General features: G+C 47.6%; 1 protein-coding gene across 4 annotated transcripts in view; it reads right to left on the reverse strand.

Moving 5' to 3' along the window:
- Window positions 1–2,870, reverse strand: part of KSR1 (kinase suppressor of ras 1) — a 212,730-nt gene extending 209,860 nt beyond the window's left edge. For all 4 annotated transcript variants that reach the window (XM_036767648.1, XM_036767649.1, XM_036767647.1 and 1 more), the window contains exon 1: window positions 2,469–2,870. In XM_036767648.1, the coding sequence (XP_036623543.1) occupies window positions 2,469–2,720 (252 nt within the window). In that variant the 5' untranslated portion in view covers window positions 2,721–2,870. The remainder of the gene's footprint in view (window positions 1–2,468) is intronic.
- Between the last annotated feature and the right edge of the window lie 18,980 nt (window positions 2,871–21,850).

Below are 21,850 nucleotides of genomic sequence, written 5' to 3' on the forward strand. Positions count from 1 at the left end.
TATGTGACCTTGGACAAATCATTGTCCTCTCTAGGGCTCAAGTCCCTCACCTATAAAATGAGGGAGTAGGGGAGGGGAAGAATTAAATGTACTCTAAGGTCCGTTCCAGCTCGAAATTTATGGTCCTAGGTGTCCAGGAGTGAATTTTAACCCAGGTACCCTGCTTCAGAATTAGGGTTCCAGACTGTGACCTTTACAGAAACAGATTTCCACGATAAGTGGCAAGAAGCCTGCACCCCTTGGTCAGTTGGGTGAGAATGTGAATTTTTTTCTCCAACCATGCTGCTTCAGAGATAGGGAGCCTTTTTGGCCCCTATCTCCAGCTCTCAGAATTTCCTGGCACTCTGATGGGCCGGTGCCACCTCTACTGTTCGGCCACTAAACAGCCTCAGATCTAAGCAGCACTCAAGAGCTGCCCGGGTACAGCAGAAGAACCGGCCAGAAAGCCCTTTCTTTCTGCCTGACAATACAGGAACAGCACAACCACAGGGACCTGCCCTCATGTTGTTATTAACCAATACAACACAGATCATCTTGTCACTGAACCGCATCGGGCCAACACATTCAAGCATCTTTTTCAAGAAATCAGATTCTCTCCCCCACAAAGAGCACTTGAAAACAATATCATATATTTTTTTCTAAAAAAGGAGGAGGAGCTATTATAGGGAGAAAAAAATAACAGAAGTTTAAATGGGAGGCCCCAGTCCACACTGCTATGGGATGTGACCTTTACAGAAATAGATTTCTGAGGGGAGAAGCCTGTACCCCTGGGTCATGCGGATGAGAATGTGGATTTTTCAGTGGCTTTCATATGGAGGAAGTGAAGACCCATCCTCTTCAAAGTACCTATGGCTGGTTCTCTATCAACTGACCAATAATTAAGTAATAACAGGGACCACAATTTTGCTGCGGTGTTTCTGGGAGGCTAAGGAAAGAAGGGGAAAAGCTTCCTGCCAAATGAACTGCTCTGAGCCCTACGTCTGACAAATGACCCGTGCCCAAACCTGGAGGCCATTGCCTACTTAGGACCACAGAGCTTAAACCTTAGAAAGTGACTGGACATACACAGCCTTTAAAATCTCTGGACAAAAGCACTGTTTAGAAAGGAGGAACTGATCTTCACCCCCATTGTGTGTGAACCCCGGCAGTGGGGGAGGGGAGAAGAGGAGGGGGAAGTGAAGGGAAGGGACGGACCCTCTGAAGCTAACTACCTTCTTACATTGTTCTTCCAACCCCCAATTAAGCCTTCACTTCCCTTTGAGAGTTTGGAAGGAGATGTCATTTAAAAAAAAAAATCAGCTCTTTCCCCCCATCCCCCAACCATCAGTACTCCTCCAATGGTGATTATTCCCAACAAAAATGCTATATTCCTGAGTATAATCTGTTATAAGCCAAAGTCCATTTTTTGGAGGAAGTCAGGGGAACAGAAGGTGGATAATTGTTTTGATTAGCTTAATACCATGGTAACCCGATGGCGAGGCAACAAATGACTGAAGGAGAGAAACGCCGATTCAGCAGAAAAAAAAAAAATTTTTATAAAAAGCCTGATGCATAGCAAAGCAGCTGGCAGAGAGATGCTGCAGAGACCATCGATGTACCGGGCAGGCACACAGCAAGAAAGAGCTGAGCAGAAAAGGACAAGGTGGGAGAGACTTTTTTCATTTAGCACACATTGGCAGGCAGGGCATGGGAGTGTCCTCGAATGAACATGGAAGAGTTGGAGCCCAGTGACAAAAGGAGAAACGTGCCTAAGAACCTCAGGGGCCTAAAAATGGGAACAGAGTGGGAGTGGGGGGCCCGGAGTCTGGGTAGGAGAGACATCGGGGGTGCTGGACGTCAAAACTTGTCATCTGACCTCTTCCCCCAAACTCCCTGAAAAAGGGAAGGACCTCTTGCCTCTCTAGAAGGGTAAATTTCTCCTGCAATAGAGGGCTGTCTCCTCTCGCCCACACCTCCCCACCCGAAACTCCAGCAACACCCCTCCCCACTGGGACTGTCCGTAAAAGACTGCTCCTCTAAGCCCAGAGACAGGCAGCTGCCAATCAATCGCTCGTAAAGAAGGTACCCGGGGCGCGCAGACCCAAGTAGATAAGGAGACACGGAGAAAAAAGAGCCGGGTTCTAGACTCTCAGAACTTCCCCCCGCGGGCCTCCCTCCACCCCCAACGCCAGGGGTTTCATTTTTCCTTTTGCATCCGCAGAGTCTGGCACATAGTAGGCACTTCATCAATGCTTGCTTACTCGGTCTGCAGCAGCACCCAGTAAGGGGGTGCAACTTAGCACTGCAAAGTTCGGGGGGTGGTGGTGGAGGGGGTGGGGTAGTTGGCACCCGGTCCAGGGCCCGCCTCTGTCCCGCCCCTGACCCGGCTTGCCGGAGAGTAGATGGGGCAGGGGAAGGGGCCGGGGAGAGGGAGCCCCCCGCCCGCCACCTCCGCTGCCCCTCGGCCCTGACCTTGCCCAGCCCCGTACCTCCAGGGTCCTGATCTCCTGCTGGGTGAGGTCGTTGGACACCGCACACTTGGTGCGCAGCCCCCGCAGACTGCTGATGGAGATGTCGATGAGCTTCTGGAGCTGGCCGCACTGCTGCAGAGCCCTGCCGGCCGCGGCTCCGGCTCCAGCCCCGGCTCCAGCTGCGCTGGCATCTGCCGCAGCTGCCGTGCCCCCTCCTCTCTCCTTCTTCTCTCCCATTGCTGCCGCTGCTCGGAGCGCCGCTCTATCCATGCCTCGGCATCGGGACCCGGGGAATTGGGGCTGGGGCGCGCGGGCGAGGCGGGGAGGAGCCCCGAGCCAGAGCCAGTGCCTGGCCACCCGAGCTGGCGGGGAGCCACAGACGGCCGGAGCGCGCGGCCGCCGCTGGGGCTCCCTGCAGCCGTCGTCTGCTTCTGCTAGTGCTGCTGCTCCTCCTCCTCCTGCTGCTCCTCCGGCTGCTGCTCCTCCTCCTCCCGCCGCAGCTGCTGCCCGCCGCGGCTCCGCAGCCCAGAAGCCCGACGCCAAGCCAGTGCTCCGCGCCGCCGCGCCTCCGACGGCTGCCTCTCGGGCTCCACTCTCAGGCTCTCTCGAGTGGCCGCCGAGGCCCGCGGGGGACGCCGGGAGTTGTAGTCCTGGCCGCGCACCTGCCGCCGCAGCCGGCCGCCAGCCACAGCGCTGCTCGCGGCACTGCCCCAGCGGCGCGCGCTCCTAGCCCCGGCGGCCCCCAGCAGAGGCCGGCTCACACCTCTGCGGGGCCCGGCCCAGCGTGGCGCGCGGCACCCTCCGGGAGCACCACCCCCTTCCCCCCCCTTCCTCGCGGGCGGGGCCTGCTCTGCCCAGGCTCCGCCCCCTGAGCCGGGCAACTGGAAGCTCCGGGACGGAGGCGGGGCAGAAAAGAAGGGGGCTCGAGGCTTACCCTTCCTGAGCTCGGGTCCGAGCAGCAGGAGCTAGACTTCAGGAGCCAATATCGCCTGGTGTCAACCAATAGGCATTTATTATTTACGTGCCGGGCACTGCGCTGAGCCCTAGGCATGCAAAAAAATGCAAAAGCCAGCCCCTGGTCTCGAGAAGTTCCCGGTCTAACGCGGGAGACCACGGGCAACCTATCACATGCGGGCGATATAGACAAGATCAATGGGAGAGAATCCACAGCCAGGAGGCCCTGCTGGCCCCCTTACCATCCGTGTGGCCTTGGTCAAGTCACTTACCATCTCTGGACCTCTGTGTCCTCTCTATTAAAAAAAAAAAGGACCAGGTGACCTGTCACCTCCCTCCCCCCCCCCCCCCCCCCCGCGCCCCGCTTCAATTCCGAGTCTATGCTCCGAGGCTTTGGAGACGGAAGACCTGACTTTGGTTGGACCTCAGGCTGCTCGTCTGTAATGTTAGATTCGATGACCACTAAAGTCTCTTTTAGTTCTTTAAGGCAGGTAGACATCGCAGTGGATAGAGTGCCGAGTTCACATTTGGCCTCAGACACCTACCAGCTCAAGTCCCTTTAGAGCTGTTTGCCTCAGTAATAATACCACCGACCTCCCAGGGTTGTTGTGAGGATTCAAATGAGATAATGTCGGTATTAGCCCAGTGTCCGGCATAGAGTAGGCACTGTGTAAATGCTTATTCCCCCCTTCTCAAGCCTCTGATTATCTAGAAGTCTTGACTCTACCAAGGATCTCTGCATCTGAGGTGTTCATACAAGTGCTCCTCCCTTATAACATCCCGGGTTCGTTCAGATCATTTAAAATGGCAGGCCCTGGGTGGGAGGCCTATCCCACCAGCCAACTGAAGAAGACTTCGTTACCTCCTTCCCTCTCTCCCTTCACCCATTTCCCATTCCCAATTCTGGCACTCCAGGACTCACATCTTCTCTCCTACCTTACATTTCTCATTCCCGTTTTTCCAATTCAATCCAATTGCCTCCAAACACTTACCCTGTACTGGGCACTTTGCTAGCAGCAGAGGAGGGGAATGGAAAGATGATGAAGATAAAGGTCCTTGCCCTCCAAGGGCTTCGATGTGTACAGTCTGCCTCAGTAGGTGGGAAACATAGGGACTGCAGCCGGCAGCAACCTCAAAGGTCACTGAATCCTTGCTGGGAGAGAGCTTCCCAGAGCTGGAAGGCAGCTCAGAGGCCAAGGAACCAAATCTTCTCCTTCTAAAGATAAGAAAACCAATCCATAAACGAGTTAAATTACTTACTCAGAGACCCAAAACCCAGGTCCTCAATCTTTGATCATATAGAAGCGTGGATTTAGAACTGAACAGGGGACTTTAAATGTCATTAAGACCATCCCCTTTTTGAGGAAACAGACCCAGAGAGGTTGTCACCTGCCCAGGCTCACACAGCTATTGTGTGATCCAGGTGGAGTTTAAGTCTTCCTGCCTTTTTTTGACCAGAATTGTGATTTCCTTGGTATTGGGAATTCCCTGTGAGGAAAGTCCCTCTGCCAATATAGACGTCACACATGCTTAGCAATTTATACCCTTGGAGAGTTAGCTGGGTCAGTGAAAGGTTAAGCCACTTGCTCAGGGTCATACGGCCTCTGTGTGTCATGGGAGACTTGAACCAGACCTTCCCAACTCCACCACATTTCCACCTCCTTTCCACTCCCCCACAATCTGAACTCCCTTATTATGGAGCTTCCATCGGCATATGGTGATATTAGGGGTAGGAGAAACACTTCGTGTTCTATATACAGCCTTGTTACTGAAAGTGCCCTCACAAAAATAACACTGGATCTCATTTTGCATACATTTATTCATTCAGGAAACATGCCAAACTATGTGGTTTGTAGACATCATGAAGAGTCAGTCTTTGTATCCCCAGCACCTAGCTTTGAACCGGCTAGGAACTTTAACAAATATTATTGGATTGGATTGAAATATGTGTTAGGTACCTCCCACAGGCTAAGCACAGCTGGATATCTCTCTGATGCTGCCTGGGTCAGAGTCTGCTGGTCTTTGCTTCTGTTCCCCGACATTACGGAGCTTACTCTCTCTGTCAATGACAAAATGAAGCTTGCTCAGTCTAGAAAACCTCTACTCCTTGTTCTGCATGGGAAGGCACCTCGCTTCCACTCCAGCACTGGAAAGCTATCCCCCAACATAACGAGGCTTGGGATAGCCCAGAGACTGAAGGAGAAATAGCTTATCCGAAGACTAAGGCAGACTACTGCGTGAACAGCTGCAAACAGCAGCCAGTGGTAGTGAAAGGTTGAGGTTTTCACCCATGACCACAGAATTCTGCTGGGCCCCAAAAGGGCCCAGGGTGGGAGGGGAGCCACAAGGCCAAGGCATTTGTTTCCCGGATTTCTGCTTTTCTTAGATCATACAGGAAGTACCTAGAAGTCACCCCCATTCACTTAAATGCTAAAGGCCTGGGCTGTCTCTGGATGAACTCACTCAGCACTGTGGCTTTTTTCTCTGCAGTCCTGGCCTCCTTCTGGATGAGTGGTTCTCAGTTTGGAGAAGAGACTTCCCACACTTGAAAAATTGGGTCTCATCTCAAAAGCGTGGAGCCTAACCTGTGTTACCAGGTCCCAGAGAGTAGCCAAGTGGAAACATGGTCTGCAGGGCCCCAAGGACTGAAGAAACCAGAGTTGTGCTTTGCTGATTCCAACACTCCCCTAGGGAGACATTGCTATTTCTTCCAGTGTCTTTGCTCTCTGGGTAAGGAGCCCTGGCGACCCAGGGAGAAGAACTTTTGGCTCCACACTCACAAAAAGCCCTTTGTTCAGACTGTACTGGGTTTTAGTTTCCAGGAGGAATAACTCAATGCATGAAACCCATCTATTGATAACAAAACCAAAGCCTGAATTTCTAATGGAGAATTGTCAGTGAAAGAGAAAGATTTCTTTTTCAAATGAATTTCCAGGCTGGGGGAGATTCATTATCTTTTCTGCTATTAGGGAGATTGTTTCCTGAGTCTTGCTGACCTTGATTCTGGGGAATTAAATCATCCAGTTCCTACATGCTAAATGAAGGGGAATTCTTTTGGAGGAAAAGCCACTCCTGTATTTGTTGTTCAGTTTTTTAATTGTGTCTGGCTCTTCATGACCCCATTGGAGGTTTTCTTGGCAGAGATACTGGAGTGGTTTGCCAGTTCCTTCTTCAGCTCATTTGACAGATGAGGAAACTGAGGCAAAGAGGATGAAGTGACTTGCCCAGGATCACACAGCCAGTAAGTGTCTGAGGCCCAGATCCAGGCTCCGCACTTTAACCACCATAACCCTGGCTGACATCTCTACAACACTACTGTACAGTTTGGAAAGCCCTTTACACATGCCTATGGCGGTCTGTCTTCAGAGGCAACGTGGCCAAATAGTAGGTGTGGGACAGGACTTGTAGTCAGGAAGACCGAGTTCCTTCCTGCCACCAACACTTCTTTATAGCCCACATGGCCCTGGGGAAGTCACGTAACATTTCTAAGGCTCAGTTACCCCATCCATAAAACAAGAAGAATAAAAATAACATCTTTCTTACTGAGTAGTTCGTAAGGTCATTGCTCGAGAGCTGGACCTCAGAAACCATCTAGTCTGGACTCCTCATTTCATTTTTTTTTAACTATTAATTTATTTAGTTTTCATTTTTAACATTCACTTCCATAAGATTTTGAGTTCCAAATTTTCTCCCCCTCCCCAAGACAGCATGCAATCTGATATAGGCTTTACATATACATTCATATTAAACAGATTTTCACATTAGTCTTGTTAAAAAGAAGAATTAGAACCAATGGGAAGAACCACAAGAAAGAAGAAAGAAAACAACCAAAAAAAAAGAGCAAATAGTCGATCTGCATTCAGACATAAAAACATAGTTTTTTCCAGGATAGGGATACATTTTCCATCAAGAGTCTTTTGAATTGTCTTAGATCCTTGCGTTGCTAAGAAGATAGCCTCCTTATTTTGAAGATAGGAAATCAGGGCCTGGAGTCAAGTGACAACCTAATGAGATAATCTATGAGTGGGGAACCTGTGACCTCAAGGCCACATGTGGCTTTCTAGGTCCTTGGGGTCAGCCTTTTGACTTGAGTCCAAGTTTCACTGAACAAATCCTTTTGTTAAGGGGATGTAGTGAGTGCACCCAGGCCTCAGTTTCCCACAGTGAAGCTGCTGCATATTTTCCTCAAGGTTTTAGGAGTAACCTGAGAGGGTTGGAGGTTGTCTCTTCTCTAATGTCTTCAGCTCAAGCACCCACCAATTGTGCTCCCCCTACTGTAAGCCTCCAGTGACCATTAGCCCCAATTCTATTTAGCCACTTAGCAATTTTTATTCAAAGATACAGAAATGACAAATGTACAGACATTTCCCCCCCAGTGCCATGGCGACTTTCCCCTTAGCCCCTTAGCTCTGGGGCAAGTCACCTCAAACTCAGCTTGGTTTCTTCTAAGAAGTGGGCTTACCAAGTTTAAGTCCAAATGCTACATGGCTGCTAAATGAGTCTTTGTCTCAGCTCCTGCTGGGTTAGGTCCCAAAGGTTATTCCCAAAGGTCATTCCTTTCCTACTCATTGCATTGATACTGGGATGGTTGCCAAACCCGGATGCCCAGGGGCTTGATCTCCTGGCCTTCAAAAACTCACAAGGTTGTATGTAGCCTCCAATGACTTTACCTAAAAATGGAAAAGAACAGATGCGGAAGCTAAGGATCCAGGCCCATTTCACAAGGCCATGTGTCCTCAGAAGGAAGAAGACCGAGGTTCGGGGGCATTGTGTCTCACATCAATAGACTCGAACCAGGAGAGAGCTGAGAAAGAACATGGCCGAAGCCTATTAGAGCCTTTGAAGGCACCATATATGCAGCTAAGCAAAGAAGCTTCTTCTAATGACACAGCGAGCAGACTAGAACCAGTAACAGTAAGATATTTCTATTACCTGTCATTACTACTCTCTGTAAGTGATCTTTTGTATCATCAATTTACAACCACAAAGTGCAATATAAATGTCAACTCTTGCAATCACGTTTGAGCTTGACGACAACCACATGGAAGGCACTGTACTATTGATGCCCATTTCAAAAATGAGGAAAACTGAGGCTGAGAATGCACCTTGTACACTGTGTCACACGGCTAGAAAGGATCAGAGACAAGGCTTGAGCCCAGGGCTCTCCTAGCCCACGACCTCCACACCCTTTGCCACATAGAGCAACCCCTTTCTACTTTGGAAAAGTCACTTCTCCCCTCTGTACCTCAATTTCCTCACTTGTAAAACGACCTCTAAGTTCCCTTTCCTCATAAGGGGTTCTATATAGGTCCAGTTGTGAGATTCAAAGGAAATAAGTATATGGAATGCTTAGAAGAGGATATAGAAATGCCACGTTTTACTATGGCACCTGGAATGGTCACCCTCTCTTTCCCCAGGTTCCCAGGGCTGCTCGTTGTATCTTTCTACCTATCCTTCTGGCCTCAACTCAACTGCCAGGAAAACAGAGAGACTTAATGGAAAGACGACTGGAGAGGCCATGGGTTTGAATTCCCAACTCTGCTGTTTGCTAGGTGACTTTGAAGGAGTCACAATCTCCAGGTGCCTCAGTTTCCTCATTCACAAAATAAGGGGATGGGACTAAAGCACCTCTAAGATTCCTCTATTTACCTCCTGGCTCTGGTTCCAACTCTCCAGACCTGTCCACCTCCTCACCCTGGAGATGCCCCCACCTCTGCTGCCCCCTGCTGCAGTTGGTGAGGTCTTGCCCAGGACAATCCATGCTTCCTGCTGCCCTGGCACCTTTACCCTCCCCAGCCTGATCAACCCTCCTTTCCCAACTCCCTTTTATGTGGTATCTTCCCCTATTAGAATGTAAGTTCCTTGAGGGTAGGGACCATCTCTCTGGCTCTCTCTGTGTCTGTCTCTCTTCCCCCCTCTCCCTCCCCCTTTCCCTCCTTCTCTGTCTCTCTTGCTCCATCTCTCCTCTCTTTCTGCCTGTCTTTCTTTCTCTTCCTCTTTCTCTCCCTCCATGTCTCTCTCTACTCACTCTCTCTCTCTCTCTCTCTCTCTCTCCCTCCCTCCCTCTTCTCTCTGTCTCTCTCTTTGTCTGTCTTTGTTTCCGAGTCTCTTTCTCTCCCTCCATCTCTCCTGTCTGTCTGTCTTTCTCTCTTCTTTTTGCTTGTATAGATAGAAAGATAGAGCATTTATTAAGCATTTAGCATGTGCTCGGATGTTGTCTAGGGGGGTTATCCTTGAGCTGTCGAGAGAATGCAAAGACTTTCTCTTCCATCTCAATGTGGGCCACTCAGCTCCCAGATTCCGTAGGACAGAGGTATCAAACATACAGTTTCCAACACTGCTGAGTGCAGCCTTAACCAGATGAAAATATAATTGGGAAAATTTTTAACAAAATAAAGTAAAATACAATAAAACAGCCTTTGACTTTCTCAAGGTCATATAGCAAATTAGTGACAATAGTGAGGAGGAGAAGCCAGGCTTTCCTGATTCTCAAGTCCTAGGCTTTTCTCCCCATACCCAGGTCACTCTCACTTTTCTTCTGGGGCTGCTGATGATTCGATAAGGCATTTTTGCCATATCCTTATGCCTTTTCTAAAGAGACTTGAAATGAATCTAGTCACCCTCCTTTTAGGTGCCTTGCCAAGCATACTTCTTAGAAACCTCCCCCCACCCCCAACAGGAATTATGACCTTGGGTAAATGACTCTACCTCCCCAGGCATCCATTTAAAATAAGGGAATTAGACTAGACGGTGCCAGCTCTAGGTCTGTGATCCTGTGATTAGGATTGATGAGACAGGAACATCCGCGTTTTAAACGTCAGCATCTATCCAAGCAAGCTGGGATAACTCTACAGATTTATTTTGTGAATCTGTTATCACTCCATTCCCCTGGAGCTGAGATTTACTGCACAGTCAGCACGGCCAGATGGTCTTTGCATTGTAACAGGCAGTTTAATAAAGATGTTTAGCATCCTGTCAGTGCCAGCCCTACCAACAGGCAGAGGAGGCTCCACCCACACAGGATCATTTGAGGGGCCCAGGGACTGATTCTTTGCCCAAGAACATAGGATTGTAGACTTAGAGCTAGAAGGAGTCACATCAAATACAACCCATCCACTTTAGAGAGAAGGAAACTGAAGACCAGGGAGGATCATAGACAGAGCTGGAAGGGACCTCAGAGGCCAAACCATCTCATTTTACAGAAGAGGAAACTGAGGTACAGGGAAATTGTATGATTATATATCTAGAGCTGGAAAGAACCTCAGAGGTCACCATATCTACACCATTTTTACGGAGACAGAAACTGAGGCTCAAGGAACAGTGACTTCATTTGCCTTCTCCTGTGCTTGACTCTTCAGGCTTTGCCGCCATGATCCAACTGCCTTCTCATCCTGGAAAATCCCTCAGTGCCGGGAGCCTTTTCACCTTGGAACATACAGACTTCCTTCTCCCACCGGTGAGTTCCTTCCAGAGCTGCCATTTTGGCCACATAATGCTTGATTCTCCTCCAGGCTGTATTTTCTGCTCCACCCACTTTGACATCCTTCACCACCCCCAGCCCAAATGAACTTCTCTTCCAATAATGTTGCTGCTTCCTTCTCAGAGGCAGATTCACTGTGCAAGTTTCTCCACTGTTGGAGCATGACTCTCCCATCCACCTGCCCATCCGACAGGCACTTGACCTAGTACTCGTCCAGTCGCATTAAGCTAGGTACAAGCTGGGTCCGCCTTCCCTCATCTGCAACCTTTATTACTATCCAAACCATCCCCAGTCTTCTCCAGACCTATTCTAACACAGTTCACCCATTCTGCTGGGACCTCTGGAATCCTTGCTCTATTCTCAGCAAATTCCTCTAAAAGCCTCAAACTTTCTGACCAACATTCCTATCACCTCCTTGTTCTGAATGGAAACTTGGCTCTCTCTCCCCTGAGGACTCCATATGCCATGGCCTTTTTCTCTGGAGGCTGCTCCCTTTCCCACTTTCCCTTGGCTCAAGGAGGAAGAGGAGCGGGCCTTCAGCAGTTCCTCACTGTCATATTTCTTCTTCTTCAGGGCCATTTCTTCTACCACTATCCCTCAGGGACCTTCCCCTTTTTGATAGCTCTTCATTCCATTTATCACTTTCTCTTATCCTTTTTCCTAATTCCTACTGACCTCCAGGTCATTCCTCTCTACTATATAACCTGCCATCTTGCTTGAGAGCTTCAGAAAGAGGCTGGACTCTGGAGTAAAAGGATATAGATTCCAATCCCACTTCTGATACTACTTGTATGGCACTGGGCAAGTCAGTCTGCCTCTTCGTGCCTTGGTTTCCTCATTTGTAAAATGCAGAGTTTGCATTATGTAGCCATAATGGCTTTTGTTTTCTTTGAATGGCTCAGCTTGCCTCATTGAGCCTCTGGACACTGTGGCTTGCTCTTCCGGGGCAGGAGGCCCGGGGAGCATGCCGGGAGGCAGACGGCTTCCTGTGTGGGGAGTCATGGGGCTGGCTGAGGGGAGGTGTTAGCTCCAGAACCTGGTCTACCCTAGGGGGAGGAGCCAACTCAGGAACCAATCGGCCCTGGTCATTTGGGCGGAGCTTGATGATGTCAGAAACCCTATAAGAGGGGAGAGGACAGCTTGAAGCTTCTTCCTCTCTTTCCTTTTCCGGTTGGAGCCAGAGGCAGTTACAACGACCGTTACAGAGGCAGTTACGACCGTTACATCGTCAGTTTCAGTTGCAGCTTCAGTTTCAGAAACAGACACAGCTGAGGCAGGAGCTGCCAGCAGCAGAGCTGATCTACGGGAGGAAGCTGAACAAAGACTTCAGTCCAGTGGGTAATCTTATTACCATCAAGGGGGAAACATGATTTTGCTTTACGCAATCATGTTTCTCTGTAGCCTCCTGGTTACTCTTTCAAGGCGTACTTATTGGGCCTGGAAGATTATGACCAACATATCAAAATGGGGCTTCTGGTTCATGGGTTGGTTACTGTGGAGCCTAAATAAATGTTTTGATTCTTCTGCCTTCTACTTTGAGAGTTTCTTCTATCCGGCGATTCCGAACCTTTCAGACATGTTTATGATCTTCTTTGAGATTATAAACTCGGCCCTCCTGATACATTTGGCGTCACGAACAGGATCGCTAGGTATAAGATCTCTATTTAGAAGCAGAACAATTCCAGAGGAGGAGATAAATATCCCAGGATGGGAGGATCCATTTTATTCCTCCCTAGCAAAAGAATTGGCTAAAAAAGCTGGACCCTGTGAAAACTGGGAACCAAGGCTACGGAGAGGAGATCCTAGGGATTTAGAAAAGTGTTTACGAGAAGTTGGGATTCAGTCAGGGGCATCACTATCTAGGCAAAGCTGGATAGTGTTATCAGCCTACCGGCTAGTATACGAAAGATTGAGATTAAGTGAAAGACATGGGGGCACTCCTACCCCACAGGAAGAAGGGAAATCTCAGATAGCAGAAGACCAAACTGACTCAAATGAGAACTTTTCTATTAATGTGGCTAAGAGCAACAGGAGACCAAAAAAGCCCAGAGTGCATTTCAACCCAGCCCAGAAAGAGCCGGCTGAGGCACAAAACACTACTGGGGTTCAGGATGTGCCTCACACAGAGAATAGGAGATGGTTAAATGATCAGACAAGGGCTCGACCCATACAAAGGAGGAAGACAGAAACCCGAGGTGAAGATTCAGTTACAAGGGAAATTCAGGAAGATTTCTCACCGCAAGAGGTCACAGATATTTTGAGTAGATTCAGCCAAAGAATAGGAGAACCATTGATATCTTGGATGGTAAGACTCAGTGATCAAGGGGCTGGTGGAATATCAGTAGATGGGACAGACTGCATGAGATTCATAGGTATCAGCCATGATCCTCTAGTTCAACAAGCTTTTAGGGAACATCATCAGCAAGGAGATGGTGATAGCAAGACTACTCTGTTGGCATTAGCCGCTGTGGGATGCAATAAGAGATATGATACTGATTCTATGTGGCCCACTGAGCACAGACCCTGGTATTCACTTAGAGATTGTATCATGAGACTAAAGGAGGAGGTAATGAAGACTGCCATTATGATAGGAACTGCAGACAAATATTACAATGATCCAATGGGACTGTCTCATAGGAATTTAATAATTAGGACAGCTCCCCCTGCTTATAAACAACTAATTTTGAATTTATTGCTTGGAGAAGTAGGGAGCCGTCTTACAACAGTGATAAATAAGATTTTACAGTTACATGACTTAGGTGACTGGGGAGGGGATAGATCTCCTCGAGAGAGAAGGGTGAATAACCAGCAAACTTGGCGCCAAAGGAGAGTAACAAGGAAAGAAATGTTTACTGCTTTATTGAGAGCAGGAGTAGGTTTTGAAATGATAGATGGAATTCCAACCAATGAATTATACAGAATGTATAGAGGACTTGATAACACGAGAAATAGGGAAATAAGAACTGCTCCTGTAAGCCTACAAGCCACTCAGACTGAAGGTGACCTTGTGTGATTAACGGATGAAAACTTGTACATTTGGGGAAAGGCTGGGAGGACAATCTTAGTCTATATCTAGGGTGGGATCCTCTTGGCTTCCTCATTATGTTCCTTTTGAAAAGAAACATTTCCCACCTGAGTTTGGCTCTGATGTTGGATCTTTGCATAACTGAAATCTCAACCAAACTTGAGATGATTTTATTTGAAGAATTATAGTCCATACTTGTCTATTCTTTTTGTCCTTTGTTTTGGCTAACCTTGTTGCTAGTTTTGTTTCCTTCAGGCTTAAGCACCCTGCACTTTCCGGTGACTGCCTAAGCATGTAGCATTCTTGGAATTCCTGCCAGCTTGTTAAAGAAATGACCTCTGGAATGGGACTTTTTGGGGGCAGGGCCATCTCTACATCCAATTTCAGCATGAAGAAGCTATGGAAAATGAGACCTTCACCCCTCACCCCAAGATTTTGAGCCCCAATCGTTCAAGGGGGGGGGTGGAAATGATGATAGTGTTCTGTTTACTTATTTTGTGTTATCCTTGCTGTGTTGTTTTATTGTTATGATATTATTGATCCTATGTAATGGATACAAGGATTTAGGGGTGGACATTTGAATTATTAATAATTATTTTGGGGATGATTGATTGAAGAGATTATCTTGCTGGGACCTAGGGGTGGATCGCATTTGAATCGTTAAACCAATGTTTAGGAATGTCACCAAATGATATGTTTTGCTTTATAATGAATGATATGTTTTAGTTTCCTTTGTAATTGAATCACAATGTATGTTCTAGGATACATGGCTGATTAGATTATGTATCCTATAACAAGGGGTGGAATGTAGCCATAATGGCTTTTGTTTTCTTTGAATGGCTCAGCTTGCCTCATTGAGCCTCTGGACACTGTGGCTTGCTCTTCCGGGGCAGGAGGCCCGGGGAGCATGCCGGGAGGCAGACGGCTTCCTGTGTGGGGAGTCATGGGGCTGGCTGAGGGGAGGTGTTAGCTCCAGAACCTGGTCTACCCTAGGGGGAGGAGCCAACTCAGGAACCAATCGGCCCTGGTCATTTGGGCGGAGCTTGATGATGTCAGAAACCCTATAAGAGGGGAGAGGACAGCTTGAAGATTCCTCCTCTCTTTCCTTTTCCGGTTGGAGCCAGAGGCAGTTACAACGACCGTTACAGAGGCAGTTACGACCGTTACATCGTCAGTTTCAGTTGCAGCTTCAGTTTCAGAAACAGACACAGCTGAGGCAGGAGCTGCCAGCAGCAGAGCTGATCTACGGGAGGAAGCTGAACAAAGACTTCAGTCCAGTGGGTAATCTTATTACCATCAAGGGGGAAACATGATTTTGCTTTACGCAATCATGTTTCTCTGTAGCCTCCTGGTTACTCTTTCAAGGCGTACCTATTGGGCCTGGAAGATTATGACCAACATATCAAAATGGGGCTTCTGGTTCATGGGTTGGTTACTGTGGAGCCTAAATAAATGTTTTGATTCTTCTGCCTTCTACTTTGAGAGTTTCTTCTATCCGGCGATTCCGAACCTTTCAGACATGTTTATGATCTTCTTTGAGATTATAAACTCGGCCCTCCTGATACAATTAGATGGCCTCTGAGTTCCCCTAAATCTAAAGTCCCATGATTGCAGCTGTAAGGACCAAGCTGAGGTTAGGTACCATGAATTGGTAGGGAGAGAAATCAGAATGATCTTTGGGTTTTACCCTGTATCCTTGGAATACAGGGAATGGAGAAAGTAGATTGTGGGGGTTGTCAAAGGATGAAGATTTGTAGATTGGGAACAACAGAAGGTTAGGGAGGCTGGCGCTTCCAGGGAGGTAGCCAGTAAAATGTTAAATCAGCAGACTGCGGGGTCAAGGCTGGGTTAGAAGGCTAGGGAAGCCAGAGTGAGGGAGATAGAATGGGAGAATAGGGGTGGAGCAAAGGACCAAGACTGTGAAAGGTGAAAGACAGGTGTGGGAGATTGAGAGGGAGAGGTGGAAGACCAGAAGCTTGTGATCAGAAAGGGGAATTCTACAGTTTTAAAGTGTGCAATGGTGCATTTCTAAAAGACGATGGCATCCATTGTAGGAGTACATTCACGTCTGGCTGAAGGGGGATGGAAAAGGCACATTGAAGTTGGGTAGATTTTGCTGAATTGTGTGATGAGGTAGTAAGAAGGCTCGCCATCACAAATAATGAAGTACAGAAAGATCCCAGCACCCTGCAACCACAGCCTGCACCATCTCATCTCATCTACCCATCCCATAGATCAAAGGTGGGATTTGAACCCAAGCCTTCCGACTCTAAACAAAGCTCTTTCGTTTAAACTACACAGCCTCTGAGGTGACCTCCAGCTTGGGTAACTGACCACACCTCCACTTTTAGGACAACTCCGAGGAAAATTTTCCTTATATCCATCCCTTGCGTTGCTCTTTTCTCTCCCATATTTAGAAAAAGTTCCAAGAATCATAGATCAGAGCTGGAAGACGTCATTAGTCTAACTCTCTAATTTTACAGATGAGGAAACTGAGACCCAATGAGATTAAGCCACTTGACTAAGGTCATGCAGACCTAGGTCCTAGGCTCTTTTCATTGGACCCTATGGATGCCTTCCCTTTCAATGAAAAGATTAAGGCCATCCTATAGGAACAACGTCTCTCCTCTCTCCTCCTCTACTCGTCAGATCATGCTGAATTCATCGTCACCCACTCAGTCTTCCTTCCCATTTAATCAGAGAAGAAGAGGTTTCCCTGGTAGGGTAGTGGTTTGAATGGAAAGGACCTAGGTTTGAATGCCAGATCTGCTACATATCATCTTGGATGACATCTGGCAAGTGATTTAACCTCACTGGGCATTAGTTTCTTCATCTTTAAAAGGAGAGGAGAGGGTGAGACAGTCTCTGAGGTCCCTGTGATCCCCGCTTCTCACACCTGGGCCCTGGATCTCCTTCTCTCTGGTCTCTTCCAGACCATTTGCCCACAGTGACCCCTTCTCTCTCCCTCTTTTTCAGTCCTTCCTTCATAAATGACTTCTCATCTCCTTACGAAACTGGTCAAGTGTCTCCATTCCTTTTAAAAAAAAAAAAAGGCATTCCTTGTTCCGTTCTGTCTTATGCAAGTGTTGTTCCATCTTTCTTCATCCCTTCACCACTAAACTCCTCCGGGAAGTTGTCTATGCCTCCACTCTCTCGCCACCCACTGACTCTTCGTTTCTTTCTATCTGGATTCCGCCCCCTCAGCTCTACTGAAACGGTTCTCTCAAAAGTCACCTGTGGCTTCTTTAGCCAAACCCAAGGGGCCCCTTTTTCCTCCTAATTTCTCTTGACCTTTGCAGCTCTGAATTCTGTTCACTCTCCTCCCTGCTTACTGTATATTCCTTTCTAAGGTAAATTTTGATGGCTGAAACCTACCTAGTTGCCTTGGGTTTACTAGCTAGATTTTTTTCTCAAAAAAACCAATTCACTCTGGATCTCAGGGACTGGACAACAATAGGTCCCTGCCCAAGTACCCCTTATTTTGTGTGCCCTCCTGCATCAGAGTGAATGTAAATAGTAATTGTTTCTCTTTCCTTCAGCCACCCTGAGGGTCTTCCTCTCCCAGTTTGATTTTTTTTTTTTTAATAAAAGGGCCATCCCTTGATTCACTTCTTAAAGAGGCCAATTGACTGAATGGGCATTGTCTCACTCAAAGTAAAAACTCAGAAAGACCTTAACTTAAAAGGCCAAGGTCTCCCATTGCATCCTGGGCCATCTCCAGTCATCTTGATCAATATCTGGCCACCAGACCCAGATGGCACTCGAGGAGAAAGTGAGGCTGGTGACTTTGCACAGACCTCCCTCACTTAAATCCAATTCACCTGCACATCATGGCATCACCTCCCTGATGTCATGATCCTCTTCGAGAACGAAAGACAAACCACAAGCACACATACTCCTTTCTACCTTGACTTTACGGAAAACACCCTCTCCAGATTCACTGCTCCTGTCTCTCTAACCATTTCCCCCAAACCTTCTATTTTCCAAACTTCCCTTTTTCTAACAAGGGCATCATAATCCTCACAGTCACCCAGGTTCACAACCTCAAGGTCATCATTCACCCCACATATCCACTCTGTTGTTGTTTCTGCTTTCACAACATATCTACACTCACACAGCCCTAACTCAAGTCCTTGTCACCTTTCACCTGGGCTACTGCCACAGGGTCTCATCCTCAAGTCTCTCCATTCCAACATACCTTCCACACATCTGCCAAAATGGTTTTCCCAAAGTGTAGTCACCCTCCTGCTTAATAAACTGCTGTAGCTCCCTATCACCACTAGGAACAAATATGAAATCTTCTATTTGGCCTTTAAAACTCTTCACTATCTGACTATGGCCTCCATTGCCAGACTTATCGCTTATTTCTTTCTTTGTCTCACTCTATGGTCAGCCAAACTGGCTGCCTTCCTGTTTCTTAAACGTGATGTTCCATTCTCTCTCTGTGTCTCTTTTCCCAGACTATCCCCCATGCCTAGAGGTGACTTTATCCTCACGAGTCTCTCCTCCATTTCTGGATCCCTTTCTTTTCTCCTTCCCTCTTAGAATCCTTCCTTTCCTTCACAGCTCATCCCAAGCACAACTTCTCCTTCTCATCCCCCAGCTGCTAACATCTTCCTGCAAATCAATTATATTTATTTAGTATCTAATTTGTATATGTACATACTGTTTTTTCCTGATAGAATGTAAGCTTCTTGAGGGCAGGGAGTATCAGCATCTGGCCCAGCACCTCATACATAGTAGATGCTTAACGAATACTAGTTAATAATACTAGTTAAGTGGGAAGGGTGGGTTAAGGAGAACCCAGGGGGAAGGGGAATGAATGGTGGTAGAGAAAGGCTCTTGGTGATCAAAACCCTCCTAGCTTCGACTTGTGAATCATGAAATTGCTTTTGACTGTAGCATGGTGAGACCAGGGGGAATCGTTTGAGCCAAGACCAGCAAGAGAATTTCCAAGATCTCATGCCATCGTTCCATTGAAGAGGTGAAGCCACATTAAAAGTTCCAGGCATCACTTGGTTCTTTAGTCAAGCCTGTTACACCCAAGCTAGTGGTCCTAGAAAGTGTTGAGTGACCGGTATAATCCCTTTCTCCTGCAGTAAGAAGTTTATATCAAGCAAGAGAAAGTCCTGGTTTCTCCTTCTACAAATGGGGTCCATCCCAGTAGGGTGGTAAGTGGAAAGTGAAGCCTCACCCCGAGGGGTGGGATGTTTGAGGCACTTTCTGCCTCTGGGATGTCTAAAGTCAATAGTCCTGTGCTTTAAGGATTCAAACTGTTTTGTTTTGGATTGCAGCCTGAGGTTAAAGTGAATGTGAATGGCTAGATCTGAAGTGGAAGAGGAGTGTGCTGTGGAATGAGAGAGAAGCCTCAGGTAATAGCAGCAGAGTAACAGGGGGTGAAGGCAGTTCTAGGAAGCTGGAGGCTGTCTACGCAGACATCGAACCTGTTCTATGGGGAGTCTGCCATCTCTGATGGTGAGCCCCGTCACACACACCGCACCAGATCATAGTTTCTGAGCCAGAAAGGACTCAACAGTCATCCACCCAGCATCTTCATTTTGACAGCAGGGGAAACTGAGGCCTAAAGGGATGAAACGACAATAACTTACCCAAGGTCACACAGATATTAAGTGGCAAGACTTGGACTCAAACTCAGGCCCTCTTGACTCCAAAGCATGGTGCTTTGCATATAGTAAGTTTTTAATAAATACTTTCTCACTCAATGCACAAACATTTATTCAACGCCTACTATGTGCCAGGCACTGTGCTAAGTGCCTCAGTGGCGAAATCAGACTGGGATGAACAGTAAGAGCCCCCTTTGAAAGAGTCCCAAAAGGAATATAAAGAAGGAAGGGGAGCCTCGTTCCCTCCTTGGGAGGGTGCAGAAAGGACTGGTGTAGGGGTGCGAAGCTCCCTGCTTCCCTGACTCGGGGTCCAGCTGCTCCTCACCGTGAGCAGCAGGGGCGCCCCCATGGACTTCAAAGAGGGGTCTGCTCTCTTTGGAACTTAGCCAGTGCGGGATCCAGCCAACGTGAGAAGTTGCTTTGCTTAACTTTGTACATTCGTCACAAGGGGTTTGTTTTAGTTTTTTTTCTTTTCTTTTTTTAACTGGAGGGGGGAAGAGGAGGGCAGAATGTGTGATAATTAAAAAGAAAAAAGAAAACTTAGCAGGGCCTCCTCTCTGATGTCCATTTCCTCACTTGGAATATGCTACTAGTAATGATCACAGGCTAGCGTCTAACACAGTGTGGAGTGCGGCTGGACGCATACAGTAAGTGCTTAATAAATGTTTATTGATTAGCACCTTAGAAGGCTTAAATGAGATCATAGCAGTGTTGGCTCCGGAATTAGAAGACCCAAGTTCAAATCTTGCCTCTGAGGCTTCTTATCTGTGTGATCACAAGCAAGTCACCAGCTCTTTGTCATTTGTAAGAGCTAAATTAAGTTTAAGCTCAAGAGCTGCATTCCTCTGATCCCTTCCCTTTTTCTCTCTGTATGTGCATGTGGGTGTGTGCATGTGCATGTTTGTGTGTGCACATGTATGTGCATGTGTATGTTGTGTGTATATTTGGATCTGTGCAAGTGTGTGCATGTACATGTTTGTATTACACACGTATGTGCACACGTGCGTGAGCATTGGGGTGTGTACTGTGTGCATGTGCATGTTTATGTGTGCACACTTGTGTCACAGTGTGTTTGTGTGTGCGTTTGGATCTGCGTACGTGTGTGTTTGTGTGTGTGTGTGTGCGTGTGTGTGTGTGGTAACTGCACTCTGCACAGGAAGGCTGTGTGGGAGGGAGACAGAACAGGAGCCCAAGAATAGGGTTCTTTTCTAGGAAACACCTAACCCACACTCTGGATTCCTCAAATCCCAGAGCCAGTGTCTTCAAACAGCTTCTATTCCCTCACCATTAAACAGATCAAATTAAAGTAATTTCACTTAATCATCCTGTTTCAATGTTGTCATAACTGAGCAGCAGGAGGAGCAGGGAAGGGGTAAAGAGTAGCTGTCAGAAAGGGAGAAGGAACAACACTGGGGGAGGTGGAGAAGGGGGGAGGGGCAGCCAGCTCCTTCCTTGCCCCCACCCTCTCTCCTTTCCCCTCCCTGCTTACTGCACTCTTGATCCTGGACAAGAAAGCCACAAGGATGAGGAGGCATGGGTGGGGGGGACTCCACAAAGCCAGCTTCCCACCGCTCATGTTTCCTACAGTGTTCTTGCCAAGAGAACTTAACTCTTCTCTGTTATAAACATTGAGGGGGCATGGATTCAGTGAATAACTTCAAAAATCGCTTTACACTGGGCTCTTTCTTAAAATTCTATCGCTACCTGTAGCTCCCACCTTAGGGCAGTTAGATGGGCATTAGAGCGCCAGCCCTGCAGTCAAAAAGTCATCTTCCTAAGTTCAAATCTGGCCTCAGACACTGTGACCCTGGGCAAGTCACTTAACCCTATTTGCCTCAGTTTCCTCATCTGTCAAATGAGCTAGAGAAGGAAATAGCAGACCACTCCAATATCTTTGCCAAGAAAACCCCAAATGGGGTCACAGAGAGTCGGACACGACTGAAACAACCGAACAACAATACAGAGCGGGATTGAATCTTGTTCTGCTCTGCTTCAGAAGGCAAAATTGGGGGGGGGGGATGGGTATAAGTCACAGGGAGGCAGGTGAAAATCAGTGTTTGTGATCCTGAGCCAAAAGCAGAGGTGAATGTGCCTAATCCTGCAGAATGTGCCTGTCAGACTCTTTCTGTGATGCTGATGGCCCAGGTTAGGCCAGCTGCCTTAGGGGTATGATGGAAAGAACACGGAGAAGGTCACAATTCTGTATCCAAATAGCTTCAGTAAAATTCCACCATTAGACACTAATTCCTTTTGGTCAGTCGTCCACTCTTTAATTTATGTACTTTCTTTTTTTTTTACGGTTTTATTAATGCCTCTT

The sequence above is a fragment of the Trichosurus vulpecula genome, chromosome 7, assembly GCF_011100635.1.
Source record: "Trichosurus vulpecula isolate mTriVul1 chromosome 7, mTriVul1.pri, whole genome shotgun sequence".
In the NCBI taxonomy this organism is placed as follows: Eukaryota; Metazoa; Chordata; class Mammalia; order Diprotodontia; family Phalangeridae; genus Trichosurus; species Trichosurus vulpecula.